The 23772-nt window shown below is 38.8% G+C and overlaps 2 protein-coding genes across 4 annotated transcripts in view; both read right to left on the reverse strand.

Moving 5' to 3' along the window:
* Nucleotides 1-5319: 5319 nt before the first annotated feature.
* LOC102001660 (zinc finger protein 420-like) lies at nt 5320-18667 on the reverse strand. 3 transcript variants are annotated; one of them, XM_026785868.1, is made up of 4 exons: nt 18564-18667; nt 12256-12382; nt 12026-12083; nt 5320-8407 (listed from the first exon to the last, which is right to left on the reverse strand). In XM_026785868.1, exons 1-4 carry the CDS (start codon nt 18564-18566, stop codon nt 6754-6756), a joined length of 1842 nt encoding a protein of 613 aa, XP_026641669.1. In that variant the 5' UTR covers nt 18567-18667; the 3' UTR covers nt 5320-6753. The 3 variants fall into 3 exon arrangements, with proteins under 3 accessions (XP_026641669.1, XP_026641671.1, XP_026641670.1); XM_026785870.1 differs by lacking the exons at nt 12026-12083; nt 12256-12382; XM_026785869.1 differs by lacking the exons at nt 12026-12083; nt 18564-18667 and having other exon boundaries at nt 12256-12322.
* Nucleotides 18668-19806: 1139 nt separating this feature from the next.
* Nucleotides 19807-23772, reverse strand: part of LOC113457603 (zinc finger protein 120-like) — an 11955-nt gene continuing 7989 nt past the window's right edge. The window contains exon 2 of the mRNA XM_026785850.1: nt 19807-19835. Within this exon, the coding sequence (XP_026641651.1) occupies nt 19807-19835 (29 nt within the window). The remainder of the gene's footprint in view (nt 19836-23772) is intronic.

Here is a 23772-nt window from a genome sequence, read left to right on the forward strand (position 1 = left end):
TTGTCAGAAAAGGATTTCAGATACACAATAGGATAGATTCAGACATAAAAGACCTGTAAATGAGACACAGTATGTTTAAAAATTGTATGTAGGCTCAGCAAAAAGAAGAAAAAGAATATAGAGAGCTATAAAAATAAGTGAATTATTAAAAAAATATAAAGCACAGTCTTTAAAGAGACAGAGTACAGGCAGTTAGATATTAAAGGAGTAAAGAAAATCAGTCACATAAAGATGGAATATACACAGAGTCTGGATTATGTATATTATTGTGTTTTCTCTGAATTTTTGACTATAGAGAGATATTTGATTCTGGGGGCTGCTAAGCTAAAGCAACATATATATTTTAAAGGTATCTTGACTTTATTTATTTATTTATTTATTTATTATGTATACAATATTCTGTCTGTGTGTATGTCTGCAGGCCAGAAGAGGGCACCAGACCTCATTCCAGATGGTTGTGAGCCACCATGTGGTTGCTGGGAATTGAACTCAGGACCTTTGGAAGAGCAGGCAATGCTCTTAACCACTGAGCCATCTCTCCAGCCCCCAGGTATCTTGACTTTAAAATTTGGGTCTAAGACTATGTTCTTTGGAAAAGAGGTTGTGCTTTTGTTTCTACAGAGGATGAGAACCTGTGGAATAATTCCAAGCTAATGTGGCTTGATAAACAAAGACCACCTAAAAGGTCTCTGTAAACACCCGAAAATACTTTGCCCAACAAAAAGCAGGAAGCAGTTTAGAGAGAACTACATCCAAATTCCCAAATATTTTTTATAAATGTTTGTATACATTTAAAGGAGGATATAAATAGAGATCAAAACTTTGAATTGGTATGGATCTTGGTCTGTTGCTACAAAATTAAGGTCAATTTTGTTATATGTATTTCTGCTTTTGTTTAAGGTATTGTGTTTGTGCAGCTCATTTAAAAATGTAATGTATAATTAAAAATACAGGTTAATAGATAGTCATCCATAATAGTCAAGCTTGTAATCATATTAGTTAGGTTTTGTAGATGTACAGAGATATATTTCAGATGAATAGTTATTCTTCAAACTGTAAGTCCCAAGTCCTGGTCTCTGGCCTCCATCTTTGGAGGCCCGTTCCTGTGCCCACCAAGCCTTTGACCCCTCCCCGAAGGAGGGTCAAGACAGTCTGCCAAAATATTGACCACTCCCGCAGTCTATTTAAACTGCTTCCCTAGAAAGATCCCTTGTGGTCTCTTTCATCTCCCCACAGTGGTCGCACTTGCAGCTTCCCAGTTCACCCCTCGAGGCCACCTAAAAGCACAGGATCATTAAACCTGGATATTTTTAATATGGCTTGTTGTGATTTGGCTTGATTGGGATTTTTGTGTCGGCAGAGAGCTGGCATTAGGAAAATTCCTAACACAAACCTTTCAAAGACTAACAGAATATGGCATTTAAAATGTTTAAGAACTTTGAACTTTTCAGGACAGTGAGACACCTCTGCTCCTGACAGCACCAAGCTACTTCAAGAGGAAGATGGGCATCAAAAAAGCTCCTTATAAAATTGGTTAGCTATTTGGATAAGAAATGGTTCTTGCCTGGACTGCTCAACGGTATGCTGTATGAATTAGGCATGCAGGACCCACAGAAAAATGACTGCTGAAGTTGCCTAAAGAAAGTAAGACAGTCCTTCAGGGTTCCTGCTTCATGAGAGAACTGCCAGACATCTTCCAAGACACAGAAGAAAGCAATTGATGAACTTTGCCACTACAAGACATAAGTGATCTTCATGGAAAAGTCTGTCAAATACTATGGGCCTGTAAGCTAAAGATGGATGCAGCAATGATACAGAAGAACTCTGGGTGATTGTCCAGGCAGCGAGATGTATCTATCAATTCTAGAGTTTTGAAAGTTGCTTACAATGCACTTCCTGTTAACTTAGGTAACATATCCTTCTAGGGTCTTTGATGGAGTTGAAGAATAGATAGTTATAAGTATAGTTTTCCTTAGTTATTGTAAGATAAAATAAATATAAATATTTTAACTGTAATTATTAATACCTGCTTTGCTATATGTGATTTTACTACGTTGAAGTTAAAATTTTTCTTTTTATTTAGACAGAAAAGGGGAGGTAATATAAAATTCCCCTCTGTATACTATAAATATGTTTTAAAACCATTGGTTATTAATTAAACTATTTCGGACCTGCGGCAGGGAAGAATAGAGCTAGGTAGGAAAAACTAAACTGAATGCTGGGAGAAAGAAGGCAGAGTCAAAGAGACACCATGTAGCTACTGAAAGAGACAAACACCTGGAAACCTTCACAGTAAAACAAACCTCATGGTAAAATATAAAATAAGAATGGGTTAATTTAAGATATGTTAGTCAATAAGAATCCTAAGCTAATAGGCAAATCAGTGTTGCAAATTAATATAGTTTCTCTGTTACTAAGTTGGGTGTGGGTGGTCAGGAATGAATGAATTGGTCCCTGTCTATATGGTTCAGTCCTTTCATGCCACTGTAGAAGAAATTCCTTCCCAGAGCAATTAAAAAACCTAATACCTATTGTAAGAAACCATACTGCTGTGGATAATAAAACAGCTGTAGAAGAAAGAACAAAAAAATTCAGGAGAAACAAATAGAGCACGTATCCTGGAAAACTTCTATAAACAAACAAAGGTATGCTGGAAAACTTCTATAAACAAACAAAGATCAAAATTAAATTTATGAGTAAATGATTATTATCATTGAAGGTCTGGTACACAGATGCAGTTGTGACAATAATTTCATCAGAATCTTGGCATCTAAATTTGCCTCTTCAGAATGTACATATTCAGCTTTTAGGGATTGGAACTTTATCTTAAATAAAACAGAGTGCAAGATGGGTCAAATGTATAGGGCTGGAAGGACAGAGAAGAACATTAAAGTCATATGAGGCTAACATAGGAATGAATTTGTGGGGATATGATTTGTTACAGCAATGGCATACTGAGTGCAATATTCCCTAAGCCTTAGAAACAATCCATATGTTTCTGGGAAGAATATTAGAAGGTTTTATAAAGAACAGTCCCTGACCATCCAAGGTCCACAAGAACAAGGTACAACAGCTGTTGATCTTTCAAAGGCACCAACAGCCCTACCTTTAAAATGGTTGACAGATAAACCTGTATGGATTAAGCAATGGCCTTTAACAATAGAGAAACTGCAGGCTTTAGAACAGCTAACACAGAAACAACCAGATGCTCAGCATATTGAAGAAACAACCAGCCTCTGTATTTTTTGTATTTAAAAAGAAATCTGGAAAATGGAGAGTGGAAGAGATTTAAGAGCTGTTAAAACAGTGATTCAGTCAATGGGCTCTCTACAGTCTGGCATTCTTTTGCTGTCTCTATTGCCACAAGGATGGCCTCTTTTATTTATTGATTTAAAAGACTGTCTCTTCACTATACTTTTAGAAGAAAAAGACAGAGAGAAATTTACTTTCACAATGCCTACTTAAAATTTTCAGCCTGCTAAAAATTATCAGTGGAAGATCTCTTACAAGGAATGTTAAATAGCCTCCCTAAACAATGACAAATATCCATAATCCACTGAACAACAACAACAAAAACACCCACCCTACACCTCTTAAGAATGTGGGAATCATATTCATAAATTTACTTCCAGCTGTCTGGGGGAGATGGCATCTTTAGGGAATCCTGAAAAGAAAAATTTCAGCTAACTGTCAAGTCCTAGGAGAGGTAGCTCTATTATTTTTTTGTTCAGTCTATGCATAATGGAAAAGTGCAGGGCTTGTCTCAAGTCTGTCAGTCTGGATCATCTCAGCTAGCCATCTGGAAATTATTTTTGTAGTCCAAAGCTGATCCTCAGGTGGCATTTTTCAGCTTAGTGGTGTTATAGTCCTGGAGGTATCATAATTATGAGGCGCCGTCCTCCTTATGGAGATTTCAAAGGTCACTGTTAGGCATGCTCATCAGTGCAGAAAAATGATACTCAACCTTAAAATCATGTACAATAAGGTAGATGAAACCTTTTTCTAGAATTAGTAGTCTATATGACCACAACAAAAGTGATATATATATCTTAAGAAAAGCTGCCAAAGGGTCAATATAAAACCAAAAGATTAAAAAAAAAATACCAAAAGATTATGAGATTAGTAACAAAAATAATCCTTAAATTTTTGTTTCTCTTCTGTCCCCTATCATGTCTCTTTTGACATGAGATAGAGATTCTTAATTTAGCTTTAATAAGCATGCTTGGGTTCAGAGGAGAGAGCAACACCCCAACTCCAAAGTCAGCTTTAATCTTTAATTGTAGTGGGACTACAAAAAGACCATTTGCATTATATGTCTGTAAGAACAGCAGAAACAAACATGAAAGTTATGAAAATGACCCACCCTTTGTTTCTTGGACTTTTGACCAGCTACACATGCAGAAATAAATCATATTTTGTGTTTGAGTGTACACTATGTGTTTGTAGTTATCTTCAGAGTCCAGAGAGAATCTTCATTTCCTGGAAGATACAAGTCATTGTAAGTCACCAAATATGGGTACTGAGTGAATTAGAAGCCTTTGGAAAATTAGTTAAATACTCTTAGATGCACAGTTATTTCTCCAGTCTGGTTTCTTGAAGCCTCATTAAGAGCCTGTGGCTGGGCAGGTCACCAGTGCTAAGCAGTTATATACTATTGTCTTGATAAATGGTCATGTTAAAATACCTTGAAAATTCTCATGTTCATACTCATAAATTAAGGAGTATATCTACTGAAAAGTACCGAAGTAACAGAGTGAAGATGAAAGAAGGGAACTGGGAAGATAAAATACAAATATTTATTATAGAAATACATGAAACCATCAAAAAAAGTAAGATGATCAGTTAAAACTGCTTTTAAAAATATAATCATTCAAGTACAGAGAAACATTAATAAAACACATAGAATCTATGTTACTATAGAGGCCGGAGAGAGAGCACAAAGATTAAGGGCACTTGCTGTATTTAAGGGGGACTAGAGTTTGGTTCCTAGCACTTTCTGGTGCTAAAACTGAAGCTGAGTCAAGTTCCAGGAGGTCCTATGCCCTCTTCAGACCCCACTTAAATGCATGTACATATACTTACACACAAACACAGTCACACACACACACACACACACACACACACACACACAAATAATATAATAAATTAAAAAATAATAATCTATAAAAATGTCACTCAGGGCTGGGCAGTGATGGCACACACCTTTAATCCCAGCACATGGGAAGCAGAGTCATGTGGTTCTCTGTGAATTCAACCTGGTCTACAGAGAGTTCCAGGTTCTACAAAGAAAAACTCTCTCTTGAAAGACCAAAAGAAAAAGTCATTTAGAATTTCTTTTTACATAAACATAATTACCAATGAGCTAATAGGTATGTTGAAAAAATAATTTGCTAGGTAAGGGACACAGAAAATATTAAAATAGGAAGCAAAAAATTTTCTGTTTCTACTAGACACAGAAAAACCTGAAAGAGAAGTCAGTGTTCTTAGCTACAGAGCCATCTCTCTGAGGCACCAATTTCTTCTCTTTTTCTTTTCATATTTTTTATTTGTGTATGTACATAATTGTACAGGTACCTGGAGAGGATCGGAAGGTGTTTGAAAACTCTGGAATTAAAGTTAAAGTTAGCTGAAAGCCACCCAATACACATGCTAGATTCCAAAGAAAGCCCCTCAGGAGAGGTGCAAATGCCGTTAATAAACTGAGCCATCTCTCCACGCTTCAAACAGTTTCTTCAAAGGCTAGCTATTGCTGGACACAACTTCTTAGAAATCTGTCTTCCCAGTGATGGGAACAGCAGACCAGAAAATTACGCCAATATTATTAACTTAATTCCAAGATTAAAAACAAAAGGCAAAAATATAAGTTTTGTATAGAAATGGACCAAAGATCAAAATGTCAAAATTTTTATTGTACTTTCTTCGGATTATTTGCAAAATATTCTACACAAACATAAACTCTCTTTATAAGATTTAACTACATGTTAAATGTAGTTTATAAAAATTTTTTATAAGCTTTATTTCAACAGAAAATCATAGCTTTCTTAATTTTTTTCATTAAAATTTTCATTTGGTTGGAACCTTAAAATTTCCAAGTGGCAGTCAAATGTCCTGTATTGGATACTTTATTATTATTATTATTTTGGTTTTTTGAGACAGGGTTTCTCTGTGGCTTTGGAGCCTGTCCTGGAACTAGCTCTGTAGACCAGGCTGGTCTCGAACTCACAGAGATCCACCTGCCTCTGCCTCCCGAGTGCTGGGATTAAAGGCGTGCGCCACCATCGCCCGGCCTGGATACTTTATTTTGCTAGCCTCCTATCCTAGCTGTAATAAGCAGGCATTAAAACATGTATCAGAGCAGGATTTTATCCTGAATATGTTTGTATACTAGGGCTAAAATTACACTATTTCTGGTCATATCTGCTTCTTTCCACATCAAAATTTTCATTTTTTTCTTACTTTAGCACTATATTTATTTACTTCATTTGTGTTTGCACACACATACATTCAATGGTGCGCATGTGGACTTCAGAAGTCAACTTTTGTGAAATGGCTCTCTATTTCTGCCATCTGACTTCCACAGTTAAAACTGAGATCATCAGGCTACCCAAAAGATCCTTTACTGAGCCGTCTCAGGGTCATCTAAACTCGTAAGTTGGCAAGCCAGAGCGTCACACCATTTATAGTTGAACAAGTTCTTCACTATGAACCCATATGTGGGTTTGTGACGGTTTGTGGAACACAACCACAGATTGCTCATGTGGACAAGGTTTCCATAGTGTGAATTCTTTCATGCTTGAGGAAATTACCACAGTAAGTGAATTCTTTTCCACAGTGTTTACATACATAAAGTTTCTCTTGCATAGAATGAATTTTTTTATGAGTGTAATAGGAACTCTGACTGTTGAAGGTTTTCCTACAAAGGTCACATGCAAAATGCTTCTCTGCGGTGTGAGTTTTTTCATGACTGTTACGGGTACTGGAAGTGGTAAAAGTTTTTGTGCAATGCTTACATGTATAAGGCTTCTCTCCAGTGTGAATTCTTTCGTGACTGTTACGAGCACTCGAAGTAGTGAAAGCTTTTCCACAATGTTTGCATGAATAAGGCTTCTCTCCAGTGTGGATCCTTTCATGCTTGATTAGGTCACCAGAAAGAATGAATACTTTTCCACATTTTTTACATAGAAAGGATCTCTCCCCAGTGTGAATTCTTTCATGGCTGTTTCTGTCACTGGATGTGGCAAAGGCTTTTCCACAATACTTACATGCATAAGGCTTCTCTCCAGTGTGTATCCTTCTATGATTGATAAGATAATCAGAACGACTGAACGCTTTCCCACATGTTTTACAAATGAAGGGTTTCTCTCCAGTGTGTATTCTTTCATGGCTATTACGGTCACTGGAACTAGTGAAGGCTTTCCCACAATGCTTACATGCATAAGGCTTCTCTCCAGTGTGAATTCTTTCATGATTCATAAAATGACCCAAACGTTTGAAGGCTTTCCCACATTTTTTACATACAAAGGGATTCTCTCCAGTATGGATACTTTCACAACTATTATAGTCATTGGGACTAGTGAAAGTTTTTCCACAATGCTTACATGAATACGGTTTCTCTCCACAGTGAATTCTTTCAGGTACATCATCAGCAATGGAAATAGTGAAGACTTTTTCACAATGTTTGCATTCATAAGAATTTTCTCCAGTGTGACTTCTTTGGTGCATGAGAAGGTATTTCAACTGGATAAATCCTTTCCCACACTGCTCACACGCATAAGGTCTCTCTCCACTGTGAATTCTTTCATGTTTTTGAAAGCATGACAAATATCTAAATGTTTTTCCACATTGTTTGCAAATATAACACTTCTCTACAATATGAATTCGTTCATGGCTGATAAGGTGACTGGAATTGACAAACGCTTCTCCACATTGCTTACATACAAATGGTTTTACTTCAGTATGGATACTTTCATCTCTCTGGCCATGTGTGTAGTTTGTAACAATGTTCTCTTCATGCTTGTTTCCGCTGTCAGTCCTCTCCTGATGCTGATCACAATGGAGACTCCCACAAGCCGTATTACATTGCTGACTTTCAGAGGATTTTTCTTTAGAACATTCATGTACCTGAAATGGCTCAGATTGACCCATATCTTCCCAAAATTTTTCACGTTTAAAAGCCTTTTCCACAGGCTCCTTATACTCAAATAGTTTATCTTCAGTTTGATCACTGAGGTGCACATTTGAGGGCAAATTACCAATGATGTTTCTTATACACAAACTGCTACTGTTTTCATATAATGTTATAGAAGGAGGCATGGCCTCACTAACAATAGGCTCTGGAATCTGTCGCTGGTTTTTTTCACACTGACTATCATGTTCATATTCACCATCTTTCTCAACCACCTGAGTTCTGAAAAAAAAAAAAAAAGAAGAGAATTATTGGAACTGGAAATAGTGAAGGCCTTTTCATAATGTTTACGTTAGTAAGATTTCTTTCCAGCATAAACTCTTTAGTGTGTGAGAAGGTATTTTCCAATAAATGTATCCTTTGATGCCTAAGAACGTATTGGTGCTGGTATATTTTTATTTAGGCAAAGAAAGTGTTGGTGACTGATTCCAGTGGTCCACTATAGTTATAGTACTTCAGAGGCAAGAGCAGAAAGACTCGAAATTTAAGACCAATAAAGGGCCACATATAAAGATCCTGTGATAAGAAAATAATTTATTAATTTTATTTTCGTAAGAATTATAAAGAATCTGGAGAGACACCTCAGGTGTTAAAAGCACCTCTTCCTCTTCCAGAAAACCAAAGACCTATGGGTTCACAGTGGCTTTAGCTTCAAGGGGCCTATAGTTTTCTTCTGCCTCTATACTTCTGACACGTATGGCATGAACTCACATGAAACAACACACACACACACACACACACACATAAAAGATTTATGAACAGTCAAATTTCTGATGTTAGTACAAAAGAATAACAAGCACATGACATTAGAAAATATGCCTCCACTTAGGCATTTGAAATACATAACTTGCTGGTTAGACTTTTATCAACATGACACATGATAGGGACATTTGAGAAGATGAAACCTTAATTGAGAAAATGGCTCTATCAGATGGGCTTGAGGGTAATTCTATAGGCTTGCTTTCTGGATTAATGAGTTACATGGGACGGCCTAGCTTACTGTGATTGGTGCCTCCCCTGGGAAAGTAAGCCTGAGCTGAATAGAAAAGGTAGCAAGCAAGCCAGTAAGTACTGTTCCTCCATGGTTTCCGCTTCCAGGTACCTGTGCAGCTTAAGCTTCTGGCCTGGCTTCTCTTGATAGACATTGACACAAAGTGTAAGCCAAAGTAAACCCTTTCCTGCCCAAGTTGCTTTTGGTCATGATATTTATCACAGGCCAATAAAACAAACTAAAAAAGAAATTGGTACCCAGTCCATGGGGTATGTTACAGACCTGACCATGCTGTTTTTGGTAGGACCATGATAGTGCTTAGAACTTTCAACTTGAAAAGCCAGAGAGTGCTCAAAGTTTAACGATCGGTTTTGGCAGACTGGAATGTAAAAATGTTAAGAGCAATGGAAACAATGAAAGCCTGGCCACGTCAAGTTTCTGAAGGATGTCTGAGAGTGATCTGGCTGTAACTTATGTCATACACTTGATCACCATGGCTGATGTGGAAGGTGAAGGAGTGTCCCCTTCCACCCTCACAGCTCCAAGTGGATCGATCCCTCTTGCAGCTGTGTGCTTTGTCAAGGAGGACCTTCCCTGAGTAGAGGAACAGCAGCTGTGATCCCACTCTAGAACAGCCAAGCAAACTCTCAAAGGGACATTTACGAGTACCTTGGAGACTCGATCAGAGTGGTTCATGCAATAGTTTATATTAATAATCTATGCTTTCTGGTCAGCTGGGGCTGAAGCGTCAGCTATGATAACAAGCATTGAGGTTGCATCTTCAGAGATTTCGGTCAGCACAAATACCACAGGGGCCCAAGGTTGCACTTCAAACTGTAAGCAAACCATGGCAATGTGTAAGGTTCTGTCAGGTGGTATTGACATTGGCAGCATGAGAAGTACAGTAATGAAGGGGTCATGGAGAGAAGTTGAGACAGGGTTTAGTGAAAGGCCAGGATCTCCTGTCACTGATGAAGGTGAAACCCCAGGTGCAGTGGAAACAACAAGAACGAAGGGTTTATTGAGAACTGATGAGATTGTGCACCAAATGTCAAGGCTGGAGCTCCTGGAGAGAGATCAGAAAGTGAAGGGGAAGCTGCGACCTGTATGGATCCTAGCAGAAGAGAGATACCAACACCATGGATGACTGCCAAGGACAGAAGTAGTTGTGGACTTGAGGTAGTCTGAGTCTAGGAGTCAAGAGATGTGTGCTGTGGATAGCAGGACAGAAAAGTTGTGTCCCCTAAGCCCTTTGGAGACTAGACTATCATGAGTGAAGCCCAGATGAAGGACACTGAGCTACAGAATGTGCTTAACATTGTTGAATTATGGGTTTGCTTTGAGCTAATGGTACCTGTGCTCTGCTTCTTTCCTTTTGAAATAAGAAGTGCATATCGTATATTTGATTTTACAGGAGCCCAGAGAGGAGACATTTTGGATTTAAGAGACACTAAATATTTAAAGAGTATAAATTTTTAAAGACTGTGGAGATTCCTACAGTTATGCTCTGATTTATATTGTGATAATAAAATGAGATCATGGGGGCAAACAGGAAAGGAAAAGTTATGGTGTAATAGTGGTGAATCTGTATGTCAAGATCACAAGGAATCAATTGTGCTGGTTAGGGTTTTGTCTACTTGACACAAGCCACAGAAATCTGAGAAGAGGGAGTATCAACTAGGAAAATGGTTCCATCAGATTTGCCTGTCGGCAATCTGTGGGGACATTTGTTTTTGATTTGTAATTGATGTGTGAGGACCTAATCTGCTGTGGGTACCACCCATCATTAGCATATGGGCCTGAGTTCTATACGAAATGAAGCTGAGGACGTGCTGAGGAGCAACCCAGTAAGCAGTGTCCTTCTCTAATTCCTGTCTCAGTCCTAGTCTTCAGGTTCCTGACCAGCATGAGCTCCAGCCTTATTTCCCATGATGAGGGACTGTGATACGGAAGTCAGGACAGGCACCAAAATAAGTCCTTTGTGTAAAGTTGTCTTTTGTCCTGGTCTTTATCTCAGCAATAAAAAAGCAAATTAAAAAAAGCTCTTCTGAGGCTGATGAGGTAACTCAGAAGTTTAGAGGACTGATGGCTCTTCCAGAGACCATGCTTGATTCCCAGCACCACAGGTAGCTCGCAACTGTCTGTAACTGTAACATCAGGGGATGGGGATCTTATACTCTTTTTCTTTTTTTTAAATTCTTTTTTTTTAATATCCAACTAAAAGGATTTATTCCAGTCAGCTGAGACTACACTCAGGTATTCCAGACCTAAGGGTAGCCCCAAGCATTTAGACAAATCCCACATCCTGTAATTTTGCTCAACAGTGCAGGAGGAGCTTTTGCCCAAGAAGGCAGTTTAATAGTAGCCAAGATAAGCAGTAGCTGGAGGGGGAGGTCTTATACCCTCTTTGGGCCTTCAAAAGAGGTGAAAATATATTCATGTACTACTTAATGTAGAACACAGACATACATGAAACAAAGCATGCATAAAAAACCAAATAATTCTAAGAACCAAGATAACAACAACAAACATCCCTTATACATAAAACCCTCAGAAAACATCATAAAAAAATACATCAAATACTTCTGAGTATGAGGCAAGTTTTTTATGTAATGAACCACTGAAAAATCTCTTACATAGTTAAATATTACAGCACACTTTGGTGACATTCAGAAATTATAGAGATGGGATATTCAAATTCTGAATGATCACATCCAATTGCAGTTTTATAAACATCTATGTTAGAATTAATTTATACTTAGGTATATTTGGATAATATATTAGGTTCTCAGTTGTCTTATCATCCCCACATGCTTGATGTGAATTCCTCTCTCTTGAGTATAAATTACCCTAGATTTCTCCTGAGCCTCTGGTAGTCCTCTTCAACATTTTCTTCATGTGTTTTCTCTAGAAGTAAACCCAAAGAAATCATGACTTAGTCAACATTATAAAAATTTATTACATTCTAAATTTTATGATGTGACCAGGCACATTAAATTCAAACCACAAACCACTATACACAAACGCAGGAAACAGTAGTCTGAGTGAATAAGCTAAGAAATCATAGTGTGTGTTTTACCTATGGAGATCAGGTTCATAAAGTTTTCCTTCATCACATCTCTGTAGAGCTTCCTTTGACTAGAATCCAATAAAGTCCATTCGCCCGAAGTGAAGTTCACAGCCACATCCTCAAAGGTCACGGGCTCCTAAAACAGTGCACATATTAGAATGGGAGGTTTTACCTGACAGGTTGACAGGATGCAGAGCCATCGAGCACATGTGCTTCGGAAGACACTTCTAAGTGGTTATGCAGATAAAGGTTAACATGAGGGATTATAGGGATTACATGGGTTAATGTGAGAAAAACCACTCACGGTGTGTGGAAGCAGTCTCTGACTTGTATTTAGGATATTAGAGGAAGAAGGGAACTGAGGAACATACAGCCACACATTCTTGATTATAGTTATGATTCTGTAGCCAGACGTTTCTATACCTTGGTCCTGTAGTGTTAAGTCCCAAAGAAACACACGGCGGCTTATATTAATTATAAACTGCTTGGCCTATTAGCTCAGGCTTATTATTACCTAGCTCTTACAACTCAAATTAACCATAATTCTTGTCTATGTTAAGCCATGTGACTTGGTACCTTCTCTCAGTGAGGCATTCTCATCTTGCTTCCTCTGTGCCTAGCTAGTGATTGCCTCTCTGCTTTCCCATTTCCCAGAATTTTCTTTTTGTTTTAAATATTTATTTATTTATTTATTTATTTATTATGTATACAATACTCTGTCTGTGTGTATGTCTGCAGGCCAGAAGAGGACCTCATTACAGATGGTTGTGAGCCACCATGTGGTTGCCGGGAATTGAACTCAGGACCTTTGGAAGAGCAGGCAATGCTCTTAACCACTGAGCCATCTCTCCAGCCCAAAACTTTTTTTTTAATTTATTTATTATGTATACAATATTCTGCCTGTGTGTATGCCTTCAGGCCAGAAGAGGGCACCAGACCCCATTACAGATGGTTGTGAGCCACCATGTGGTTGCTGGGAATTGAACTCAGGACCTTTGTAAGAGCAGGCAATGCTCTTAACCTCTGAGCCATCTCTCCAGCTCCCAGAATTTTCTTATTCTGGTTGCCCCACCTATACTTCTTTCCGGGCTACTGGCCAATCAGCATTTCATTAAACCAAATGAGTGACAAATCTTTTCAGTATACAAAAGGATTATCCCACAGCATGATTTAACCATCTGTTTCACATTCTTGCTTTAAGGTTTCTACACGATTTACCGAACCCTTCAACTATGAGAAGAAATAAACTCTTTCTGCCTTAATTCATTTTGTTAGATAGTTTATCACAGCAATAGGAAAACCCTAATATAGGAACAGACACAAAGAAGTCGGGCCACTGTTGAAAATAAGCCGGACCAGGTTCTCTGGGTATTTTGAACGTGTGTGTGTGTGTGTGTGTGTGTGTGTGTGTGTGTGTGTGTGTGTGTGTTGGTTTTTTCTTAAGGCAAAGAGAAAGAGAGTGAGCAAGACAGAGAGATCAACATACTAGAAAAAATCTGAGTGGATCATTTTGGTAGATGCTATACATACAAAAATGATGAAAGAAAAGCTTACAGAAGAGGCACAGATCAGGAAGACTCAGAGTAGAAGAAGGATTTAGTTTCAAACTAAGATGGAGCCCATTACTTCGCTATTTTGTTCAAGAACCTAGCTTCATTCTGCTCTGGGACCAGGAACGTAAAAAAACTCATGTTTAAAAACAATGAAGTCCTTCACTAAGTAAAAAGAGTATAAGCAAGCTTAAAATTTTAAGACATGAGGTGATGAGAAAGCAGCTGTAATTGGTATGAAATTAATTCTAGGCCCTGGGAGAATAGTGAGACAGAACAAGAAAAACAACCTGAGACTTTACTTGGGTTTTGCACCCAACACCCTGTGAGTATTCTTTGAACAATCATCTGTACGTAACCTTGGACCACATCCGCTATCAGGTTTCAGGTTTTAAAACAATGGCAATATGTTAGCCCCTCAGACTCCTTATTACTCCCTTATATATTTTCAGTTGCATTGAAACACATCTGCTAACAGTGGAAAATGGCATAAAAGTAGTGTGTCACTTTGGGGCTCATGTACCTTAGTCACACTGTGTTTTCAAAATTATCATCTAAGGAAAGTCTTTTTACCACTTTGCCTATGAATGAGGCTTATTATTAAAATCAGAGGCATGATGGGAAAGGGCATATGCAGGAGCAAGGCTTTCCAAATGTTCCCTTCAGTCAAAATGCAGAACCCACTGTGCATGCTGAGCCACCAAATCTTCCTTTCAAAGCCCCAAGCCATAAGTGGTGACCCAACCCTATTCACACCCACAGTTTGGATACTTTAGGAAGGTTATTGAAGACAGGGATCGAGAAAGACCTTGAACTAAAATTACTAAAAACAGGAGCAGCAAAGCAGGTCATTTTCAATGGCCTGTGCTCTGATATTGTAGGATGGAACTTGCTGATATGTCTGCTGATCCTGTACTTGCAACTCATGCTCTTTCTGACCCTCTCTAATGTTCCTTTCCCTTCTCTCACTGTATACATTGGCTATGATTCTGTGAGCTAACACTCCTCAATAGGGAGGGAGTAATGCTTTGTTATGTGAAACACTGACGAGCATGGGAAAAACTCTCAGTCGTCTGTTAAGTTTTAAGCTTTGCTACCAATAACCCTATAATTACAGGTGGTTAAGCCAAGCACTGAGATGCCTTGATACCTACGATCTTGATAGTCATGAGACTAAAGCAAGGGGATCATTAGATTGAGGCCAGCCTGGGCTACAAAATTTTGTCTCAAAATGAATTACCAAAAAGGAGAGCGAAAAAGAAAAACTGACTCCAAAAAAATAAAACATGAAAATGTCCTTTTTTTTCTTATTTTTCAAAGAACTTTGGGTGCATCATTAATTTACCAATTTGTGAGGTATCATTTTTTAAAAAAATATTGGCTACCAATGCTATAAACCTAAAACTGTCTTCATTCTGTCTCATGGACTTGTTTACACTGTGGTTTTTCATTAATTTTAGAAATTTAAAATTTTCTTTCTTGATTTGTTCCTTGATCTAATTATGATTTAGTAGTATGTTGCTCAGTTTCCATGAGTCTGTACTTTTTATAGTTCTATTGCTGATAATAACCACCTTTAGTCCAACTGGACAAACAGAAAACCATTTCTCTATATTTGTAGAGATCTCTTCTTGTCCCAATGTGGTTGAGTTTGGAGGAGGTTCCACTGGCTCCTGAGAAGATGGTGTATTCTTCAGTGTTTGGCTGGACTGCTCTAATATATGTCTATTAGGTCCACGGATTTGTTTAGTTTTTCATCCATATGAATCAATCAATTGATAAGAAAAGTCATATATTACCTGTAATTTTAGATCTAGTAGTATGTCTAGATCTAGTACAAAATTGGGTACCTATGTTTGTTATGCATGTTTAGTGTTGCAGTTTCCTCTTAGGAGTGTTCCTATGAGTATGAAATGACACTCTATATCTCTTTTGACTAGTTTTGGTTTGAAGTTGATTTTATCAGATACACAATAGCTATGCCTTCTTGGTTCATTTACATGGAAGACCAGTTTAAATTTCTTTTACCCTAAGATGGTATCCATTGTTGACAGTAAGGTAGGAATTAAGATTTTTTTTCCCCTCCACAAGACATCATTTTTCTTTGTAGCCCTAACTGTGCTGGAACTCACTATGTAGATGAGGCTGGCCTCAAACCCAACGGTCTGCTTGTCTCTGCCTCCCAAGAGCTGGGATTAAAGAACTGTACTACTACCACCTAGCAGGAATTAAGACATTAATATTAAGAGCTATTAATAATCAGACATAATGGTGCATGTCTTTAATCCTAGCAATTAGGAGGCAGAGGCAGGTAGATCGAGTCCATTCTGGTTAACATAGTGATTAGCAGAACAGTCAAAGCTACACAGTGAGACACTGTCTCAAAAAGAGAGATATTTCCAGACAAAGACTATCAGACCAGCTGAGCTGCCTGGAAGAGGTTCAGACCAGCATGTTATGGGGTCTGATTGAATGCAACATAATTCAAACACCAAGTAAATACAGAAAACTAATATTTATTGTAATCAAGCTGCTGCTGATCGATCAGGGATGCAGAACAGATTCGGGAGCAGAACTGTGACCCTGAAGCAGAATGTTACAGAGCTTTGAAAGCATAAAACACACAAACATCTGTGCCAAGTTACAGTTACATTTTCCACCAATCAGTATCCAGGGAACAGGAGCTTTCCTAGGGATATTTCTTCTCATTGGTTGTCTTACTCCTGTGGCTGGGCAGTTTGCCCAGCATTCATGCCTCAACTTGCCAACCAGGATCTGGATCACCCAGGAAGGTCTTGGAAAGTGAAACTTCATTTGACCTTTATTCAAAATGGAAGTTCTATTCAAACTGGCTTCAGTTTGGTTCCTTCTTACATGCAGAGCAGCCTGGAAAAAGCAGAGACCAGCCAACCTGCTTGGTAAGGGGTCAGACCAGTTGAACTATCAGCAAAGAGCAGTGCCCAACCTGCTGAACTGCCCACAGGCTTGCATGGCTCTCTGGTTGACCAGTATTCCTGGACTGTTGCCATGCTACAGTTGGCTTTGGTAATGCAGCTGTCTTTAATTCATTTCTGACCCTGTAAGTAACTCCTTATATTTCTATAATCGCCCCAATGAAACTCACTGGTTCACCAAGATGACTTTGGTAGTAGCCATACTTTATTCTATTGTTGGTTTCCTGTCTGGCTTGAAAAGATGATTGGTCACATCTCCAATAGAATGTCATCACAAAACAACTACGTATAAAGTCACAGATTAATTCAAATTCAGTAATACTCAGTGCCTTTAATGCCCAACTCATCAGTCAACTAATGAACTAGGCAAGAAATAAACAGAGAAAATCTGTAATTAATGACACAATGAGGTCAGCTGCGGTCTGGTATGCCTTTAATCCCAGCACTCAGAAGCCAGATGCGGGTAGATCTCCATGAATTTCAGGTCACCCTGGTCTACAGAGCGAGTTCCAGTTCAGCTGCAGCTACATAAGTGAGTCTGAGTCTCAAAAGAACAATACACAAACAAGCAAACAGAATGAATGACACCATAAAACAGATTGACCAGCTAAATACACAAAGGATATTCCACTCAAACACAAGAGAATACACACACTTCTAAGCAACTAACAGAAAGTCTCTATATGAGGATACAAAGCAAGTTTCAACAAATAGAGGAAACCTAAAACCATGTCTTGCATTCTCTCATCACAATGCAATAGGACTGAAAGCCAATAGCAACAGAAATTTCAGAAAATCTACAAACTCATAGAAATTAAATACAACATTATTGAATGATAAATGCCACTGTAGAAATAAAGGAGATCCAGTATTTTTTTAAGTTAAATAAGAATAAAGGCAAGATGTGAGAAAGAAAAAATGCAATAAAGAGAGTATGAAAAAAGGATCATTTATAACTCATTTTGCTATCTTAAAAAAGTCATACAAGAGAGGTTGGATTTCATCTCCGCACTGAGTTCCAGGGCACAGAGTTGAGTGCCAGGTTAGACAGGTGTAGGCACGTAAACCATGTTTCTGAAAATCCCAAGCAAACCAAAAAAAAAAAAAAAAAAAAAAAAGAAGACAATAACAACAACAAAATTACACAAGAGGGATTCCCACCCCCCCCCTATACTTTTAAAACTGTGCAGCAGGGCTGAGAATGTGGCTCACTTGGTAATTCTTGCTTAATATGCAGAGACACCCTCCTTCTGTTTCCTCCCCTGCACTGCATTAAACCAAGTGTGGCGACTCATTCCTCGCAACCCCAAAACTTGGGAGATGAACGGAGGGTCACAACTTCAAGGTCATCGACAGCTACTATGGAGCTCCAGGACAGAAAAACCGAAAAATATAAAAATAACCTCGCAGTACAGGCCCCTTCTGTTTGGAGAAGTACCCTCGAGCAAAACCAATACAACACCAAAGCGATTACAGGAAATGATAAAAACAGGTCAGAAACGAGTGTGCCAGGGCAGACAGGCAGCAACGTTCACCACCCGCGTCCCTTCCCCGCACATCCGAACTCCGCGTCTCCAGCCCTGCAGGCTGCATCATCTGCGGAGGCGGAGGTTCATCGCGGATTCCCCACGACAGGCTGGGGACCGGGATGAAGCAGTTTCACAGCAGCAACAGGACAGGAGCGGACTGCACTGCTGGCTGCCAGCTCCGCCTGTGCCAGACTCCACCCCAGAGTCTGCTGCACAGCACCAGGGACCGTCCGGTCGGCGGCGCCAGGCTGCACCAACGACTCCAGCAGCCACCGCGCACTCACCATGTCCTGCTCCGGACGCGTGCAGAGGTCCTCTCGGAGGGGCCTGCCGTCAGAATAGGTGACACCGATGGAAGCCAGCTGTCACACACCTCACAAAAGCTACACGGGATTCAAAAATGGAGCCAGGGGCGGAAACCGCGGAACATTCTTGTTCCTCATTCGACATTTCCAGCAAGGAAGTAACAGCTTCCCTGATTGGCGCAAGCTGCTGGACCCGCCTTCTTATTCATGAGTAGCAGGGCCAACATCCTTTCGCAACACGGCGGGGGGCGGTGGGGTGGAGATAAAATCAACATCCAATCTTAACCCAGGCTTTCCCCCTGGAATACGACTGAGGGATAATTGCACTTAAGGGGAACACCGTTTGAGATTTTAGCGCACAGACTCGCTTCCCGTGTACTCAGTGGGATCCTACTTTTATTCCACATAAAATAGTGCATAGATTGGCTCTGAACAACCCAGATTCAGTGCCCTTAAAGAAAACCCGGGACCATAACAGGAAGGGCCCCGGGTCAGTGAAAGCAGAGTACGAAGAACAGGGCCAAATGTACCGACTAAAGAATCTGTCACGAATGCACTTCTTGAATGAGTGCGGGAAAACAGAATTACCCGGAAGCAATGGTCCACGAAGGATAGGGGGTGAGGCGCGGGAACAGATCTTGAACGGGAGACAGAGACCTTACTTTGCCCAGGTGAAGAAGATAACCCACAGTATCCAGTGTCAATGTATTCTCAGTCTTCAGGACCGCACACTGTGCTGTAAAGGAAGCCTCACACAAGTTTCCTAGTGATGAGGGAGAGATACCAAATAAGTTTTCCCCGGGAACTTTCTATGAATCTCCTACCGTGAAATCGCTCCTTCAGCACGTTAACATTCATAAAATGGGCAAGGGCTTCCGCAATCATATTAAAGTTTTAACCAACGTAAACTATCAAATTCGCAAACATTTCCTTAGGGCTCTATTTTCTAAAGTGTGTCATTAAACATGATTGGTTTGCATTGCAATGAGAATCTGAAAAAAATCTAAACAAACAAAAAAAAAACATAGTAGTTAAATAAAACCACAAACCAAATGGACATAATAGACAGCTTCCAAACAATCCACTCAAACCGAAAAGAATATGTATTCTTCTAAGTAGCTCATGGGATGTTTTTATATCATCAACCACATATTAAGACATAAATCTCAACAAATATAAAGAAATTGTAGTAACAATCAACATTCTATCTGACCACAAAGGCTTAAATCCGGATATCTTCAAAAATAGAAACTACAGAAAGTAAATAAACTCATTGATATTAAACAGCACACTACTGAGTGATAATAATAACAGAAAATAATAAAATGGAAAAATAAAATTGCATGAAGTAAAAATATTATACATATATAATATACACAGATGTACATACATGTATATTAGTGCTAAAAACTGAACTAAGAACCCATGGAACATAATGTACATAGTCCTAAGAAGAAAATTTGTAGAATTAAGTACCTACACCAAAACATTTGAGCTATCTTAAATTAATAATTAATAATGGACCTGAGGCCTAAGAAAAACAAGCACAAGTAACCCTGAAAGTGACAGATTGGAAGACATGATCAGAATCAAGGCTGAAATTAATGACATAAGAACCACAACAATACCAAAAACAACACAAAGAATTAATAAAATGATGATTCCAGTCTTTGAAATCATCAGCAAGGTTGACAAATTGTACTGCTTAGGTTTTTTTGTTTTGTTTTGTTTTGCTTCTTTGTGTTTTTTCAAGACAGGGTCTCTCTGTGTAGCACTGGTTATTCTGAAACTCTCTCTGTAGAACAAGTTGGCCTCAAACAACGAATGATCTGCCTCTGTCTCCCAAGTCCTGAAATTATTGGTATGGGCCATGGCTGTCCAGCTGAACTGCTTAGTATTTTTTTCTTTTGTCTACTTGATACAACCTAGAGTTATCTGGGAATGGAAAACCTCAAGTGAGAAAATTCCTCCAAAAGATTGGTCTGTATGTAATTATATGTGTCATATTTATGATAAATAAACCGGGCAATGATGGCACATGCCTTTAATCCCAGCTCTCAGGAAGCAGAAGCAGGCAGATCTCTGTGAGTTCGAGAGCAGCCTGGTCTTCAAGAGCTACTTCCAGGACAGGCTCCAAAGCTCCAGAGAAACCCTGCCTCGAAAAACCAAAGAAAAAAAATCAAATCAAAACAGACAATCAAATAAACAAAAATGTGGTACTTTAGCTGGAGAGATGGCCCAATGGTTAAGAGCACTAACTGCTCTTCCAGATGACCCAGGTTCAAATCCCAGCACCCATATGAAAGCTAACAACCGTCTGTAACTCCAGTTCCAGAGGGTCTGACATAAAATAAAATTAAATAAATTATAAAAAAATTAAAAACAAAAAACGTGGTACTAGTCGGGCAGTGGTGGCACATGCCTTTAATCCCAGCACTTGGGAGGCAGATGCAGACCGATCTCTGTGAGTTCAAGGCCACCCTGGTCTACAAGAGTTAGTTCTATTTGTTGGACTCTTAACAATAGGAGTAGAGGCTTTTTCTAATGTTAGGCTGGCTCTTGGGAACTTATTCTCATACTGCATTGCATAGCCCAGTCTAAATAAAAAGGGGGGGGGGGAGCAGAGCTCCAGAGATTCCGTGTCCTCTTGTGGACTGTGAATGCACCAGGTACACATGCAGTGCTTCAAGAGGACCTTAGATCTCTGGAACTGGAGCTACAAATAGCTGTGAACTGCTGCAGAGGTCCTGGGCATCACACAAGTGTCCTCTTGACATCTGAGCCATCTTTCCAATCCCACCTTTCAGGGCACCTGTAGAATTCTCTGCTAAACTCATGTGGCCCTGGGAAATCTTTTAATTGGGAAATTATTAATTACTGCTTATATATCATTGATTGTTTTGAGTCTGCTTCAATTATTTACTTTATGTCTTGATTTAACTTTTGTAGGTCACATCCGTTTCAAAACTTCTCAATTTCTTTTCAATTTTCCTCAATGAGATATAATTTTTTTATTTGATGTATTTATTTATTGTACATCCTGGCTGCAGTTTCCCCTCCCTTCACTCCTCTAATTCCCTCTTTTTCTTTTTTTTAACCAACTCTAAGATTTGATCATCTAGCTTCTATTCATTCAAAGAATAATCCATCTCTTTATCATGATTAATATCTTCCATATCTTCTTTAAGTATTTTGATAAGTCTCAATTAATACCCAAGTTACCCCAAATTGAACAAGGATATTTTCCCTTTGTTTATATGTGTTTTTTCAATATTCTTTTGGACTTAGTCCCGTATTTCTTTATCTAAAGTTCTTTCTTCAAGAATCCAGGAATTATAAAGAAAAATAATTGCAAGCAATCTAATACCTATGATTTTGATACTTGAGCTCCCCTTTTCTTTAAGAAATAATGCATAAGCTCAACATAAGGCAAAGCCATCTCTGGTTTCTACCCCATTATTCTCAATCACCTTTTCTATGAGGATTGCAACTTGTCTTACTTAGATTTTCTGTTGCTTTGAAAAGACACCATAACCATGGCAACTCTTATAAGGGGAAACATTTAATTGGGGCGGCTTACCATATCATCTAGGTGGGAAGTATGACAGTGTGCAAGCAGACATGGTGCTAGAAAAAAAGATGAGAGTTCAAAACCCAGATCAGCAGGCAGAAGAAAGAGAATGCTACACTGGCTATGGCTTAAGAATCTGAGACCTCAAAGTGTGCACCCAGAGACACATTTCCACCAACAAGGCCACACCTACTCCAACAAGGCCACACCTTACAATAATGCTACTCCCTGTGGGCTTGTGAGGACCAGCTCAATTCAAACCACCATACTACTCTCTTATCTTTTGCCAACTTCAGGTAGCTTCTCATGGGGCCAAATACAGCTTCTCACTGTAATTGGTGGTAGAATCTGGAAGAATAGAGCCTAAAAATGAGGCAGACTAAATTCTAATACAAGAGATTATTATAAAATAACATAATTATAATTATACTCAGAGCATCAATTTATACCCCAAGGGTTAAGTAGTCACATTAGTAAAGTATACAATCACAAGAAAACTATACAATCACATGGAAAGATAATGTTTTCCTATAGAAACATAGAAACAACTATAAGCAGTTACAATGAATAATCTGAAGTAAATTCACTTCTATCCATTATACCTGGAAGAGGCATGAAAACATATTTCAGGAACAATTCTGTGTTTTTGAAGTAACTGAGGTCACAAGAGTGTTGCCTAAGGTCACAAGATGGTGTGGGAAGTCCTTCTGTATATGTGTTGCTTTTATTGGTTAATGAATAAAGAAGTTAGCTTGGCCTATGACAGGGCAGAGTAGAGCTAGGTGGGGAAAACTAAACTGAATGCTGGGGAAAAGAAGGCAGAGTAGTGAGATGCCATTTAGTTGCCAGAGGGGAAAGATGTGAGCTGCCAGCTAGAACCTTGCTGGTAGGCCATGAGCCTCATGATAAAATAGAATAATGGAAAGGGTTAATTCTAGATGTAAGAGCTAGGCAGCAATATGCTTAAGCTATTGGCCAAACAGTATCATAAATAATATAGTTTCTGTGATTATTTTGAGAGTGTTGGTGGCTAGGAAATGAACAAGCAGCCTCCAACAACAAGACGTTTTATCTTGGTTTCTTGGAGGTTTCTCACAAGCCCTCAGAATTCTCCTCACAGCATTCCATTCTTAGACCATGTTCTGGCACTGTCTCAATTCACCTTTAAACAGATACAGACTAGCAGACTAGTTTAGAAAATAAGATCCCTCCTTTTACTACCTCCTAAAGACATATCTAGATAATTTTAGGGTAAAAGAGTGGAGAAAGATCTTTATCGCAACTCAGAACAAAAACCAAGCAAAGTTCACTCTTCCAATGTCTGAGAAAATAGTTGTAAAACAAAAATTGTTAGAAGAAATTTTAAAGAAAATGTTACTTCATACTTTTAAAAGAACTATTCATCAAAACACAATTACCATCTTAAATATATATGCATCAAACACTAACTCACCCTATTTCACAAAGCAGATACTGCTAGATGCCAAGCTTGTTCTTTCAATGCAGTAATAGTAGTGAATTCAATATGGCACTCTTATCTTTAGATGGAATAACTACACACACACATACACACACACACACACACACACACACACACACCACACACACACACACACA

The sequence above is a fragment of the Microtus ochrogaster genome, linkage group LG3 (assembly GCF_000317375.1).
Source record: "Microtus ochrogaster isolate Prairie Vole_2 linkage group LG3, MicOch1.0, whole genome shotgun sequence".
Lineage (NCBI taxonomy): Eukaryota > Metazoa > Chordata > Mammalia > Rodentia > Cricetidae > Microtus > Microtus ochrogaster.

Excerpts from the sequence above, each read along its gene's own strand:
- LOC102001660 (XM_026785868.1), bottom strand. Across the intron at positions 12,084-12,255 it reads TATGAACCTGATCTCCATAG|AGAAAACACATGAAGAAAAT; the intron begins GTAAAACACACA and ends GTTTACTTCTAG. Across the intron at positions 8,408-12,025 it reads AGGCTCAGGAGAAATCTAGG|AACTCAGGTGGTTGAGAAAG; the intron begins GTAATTTATACT and ends TTTTTTTTTCAG.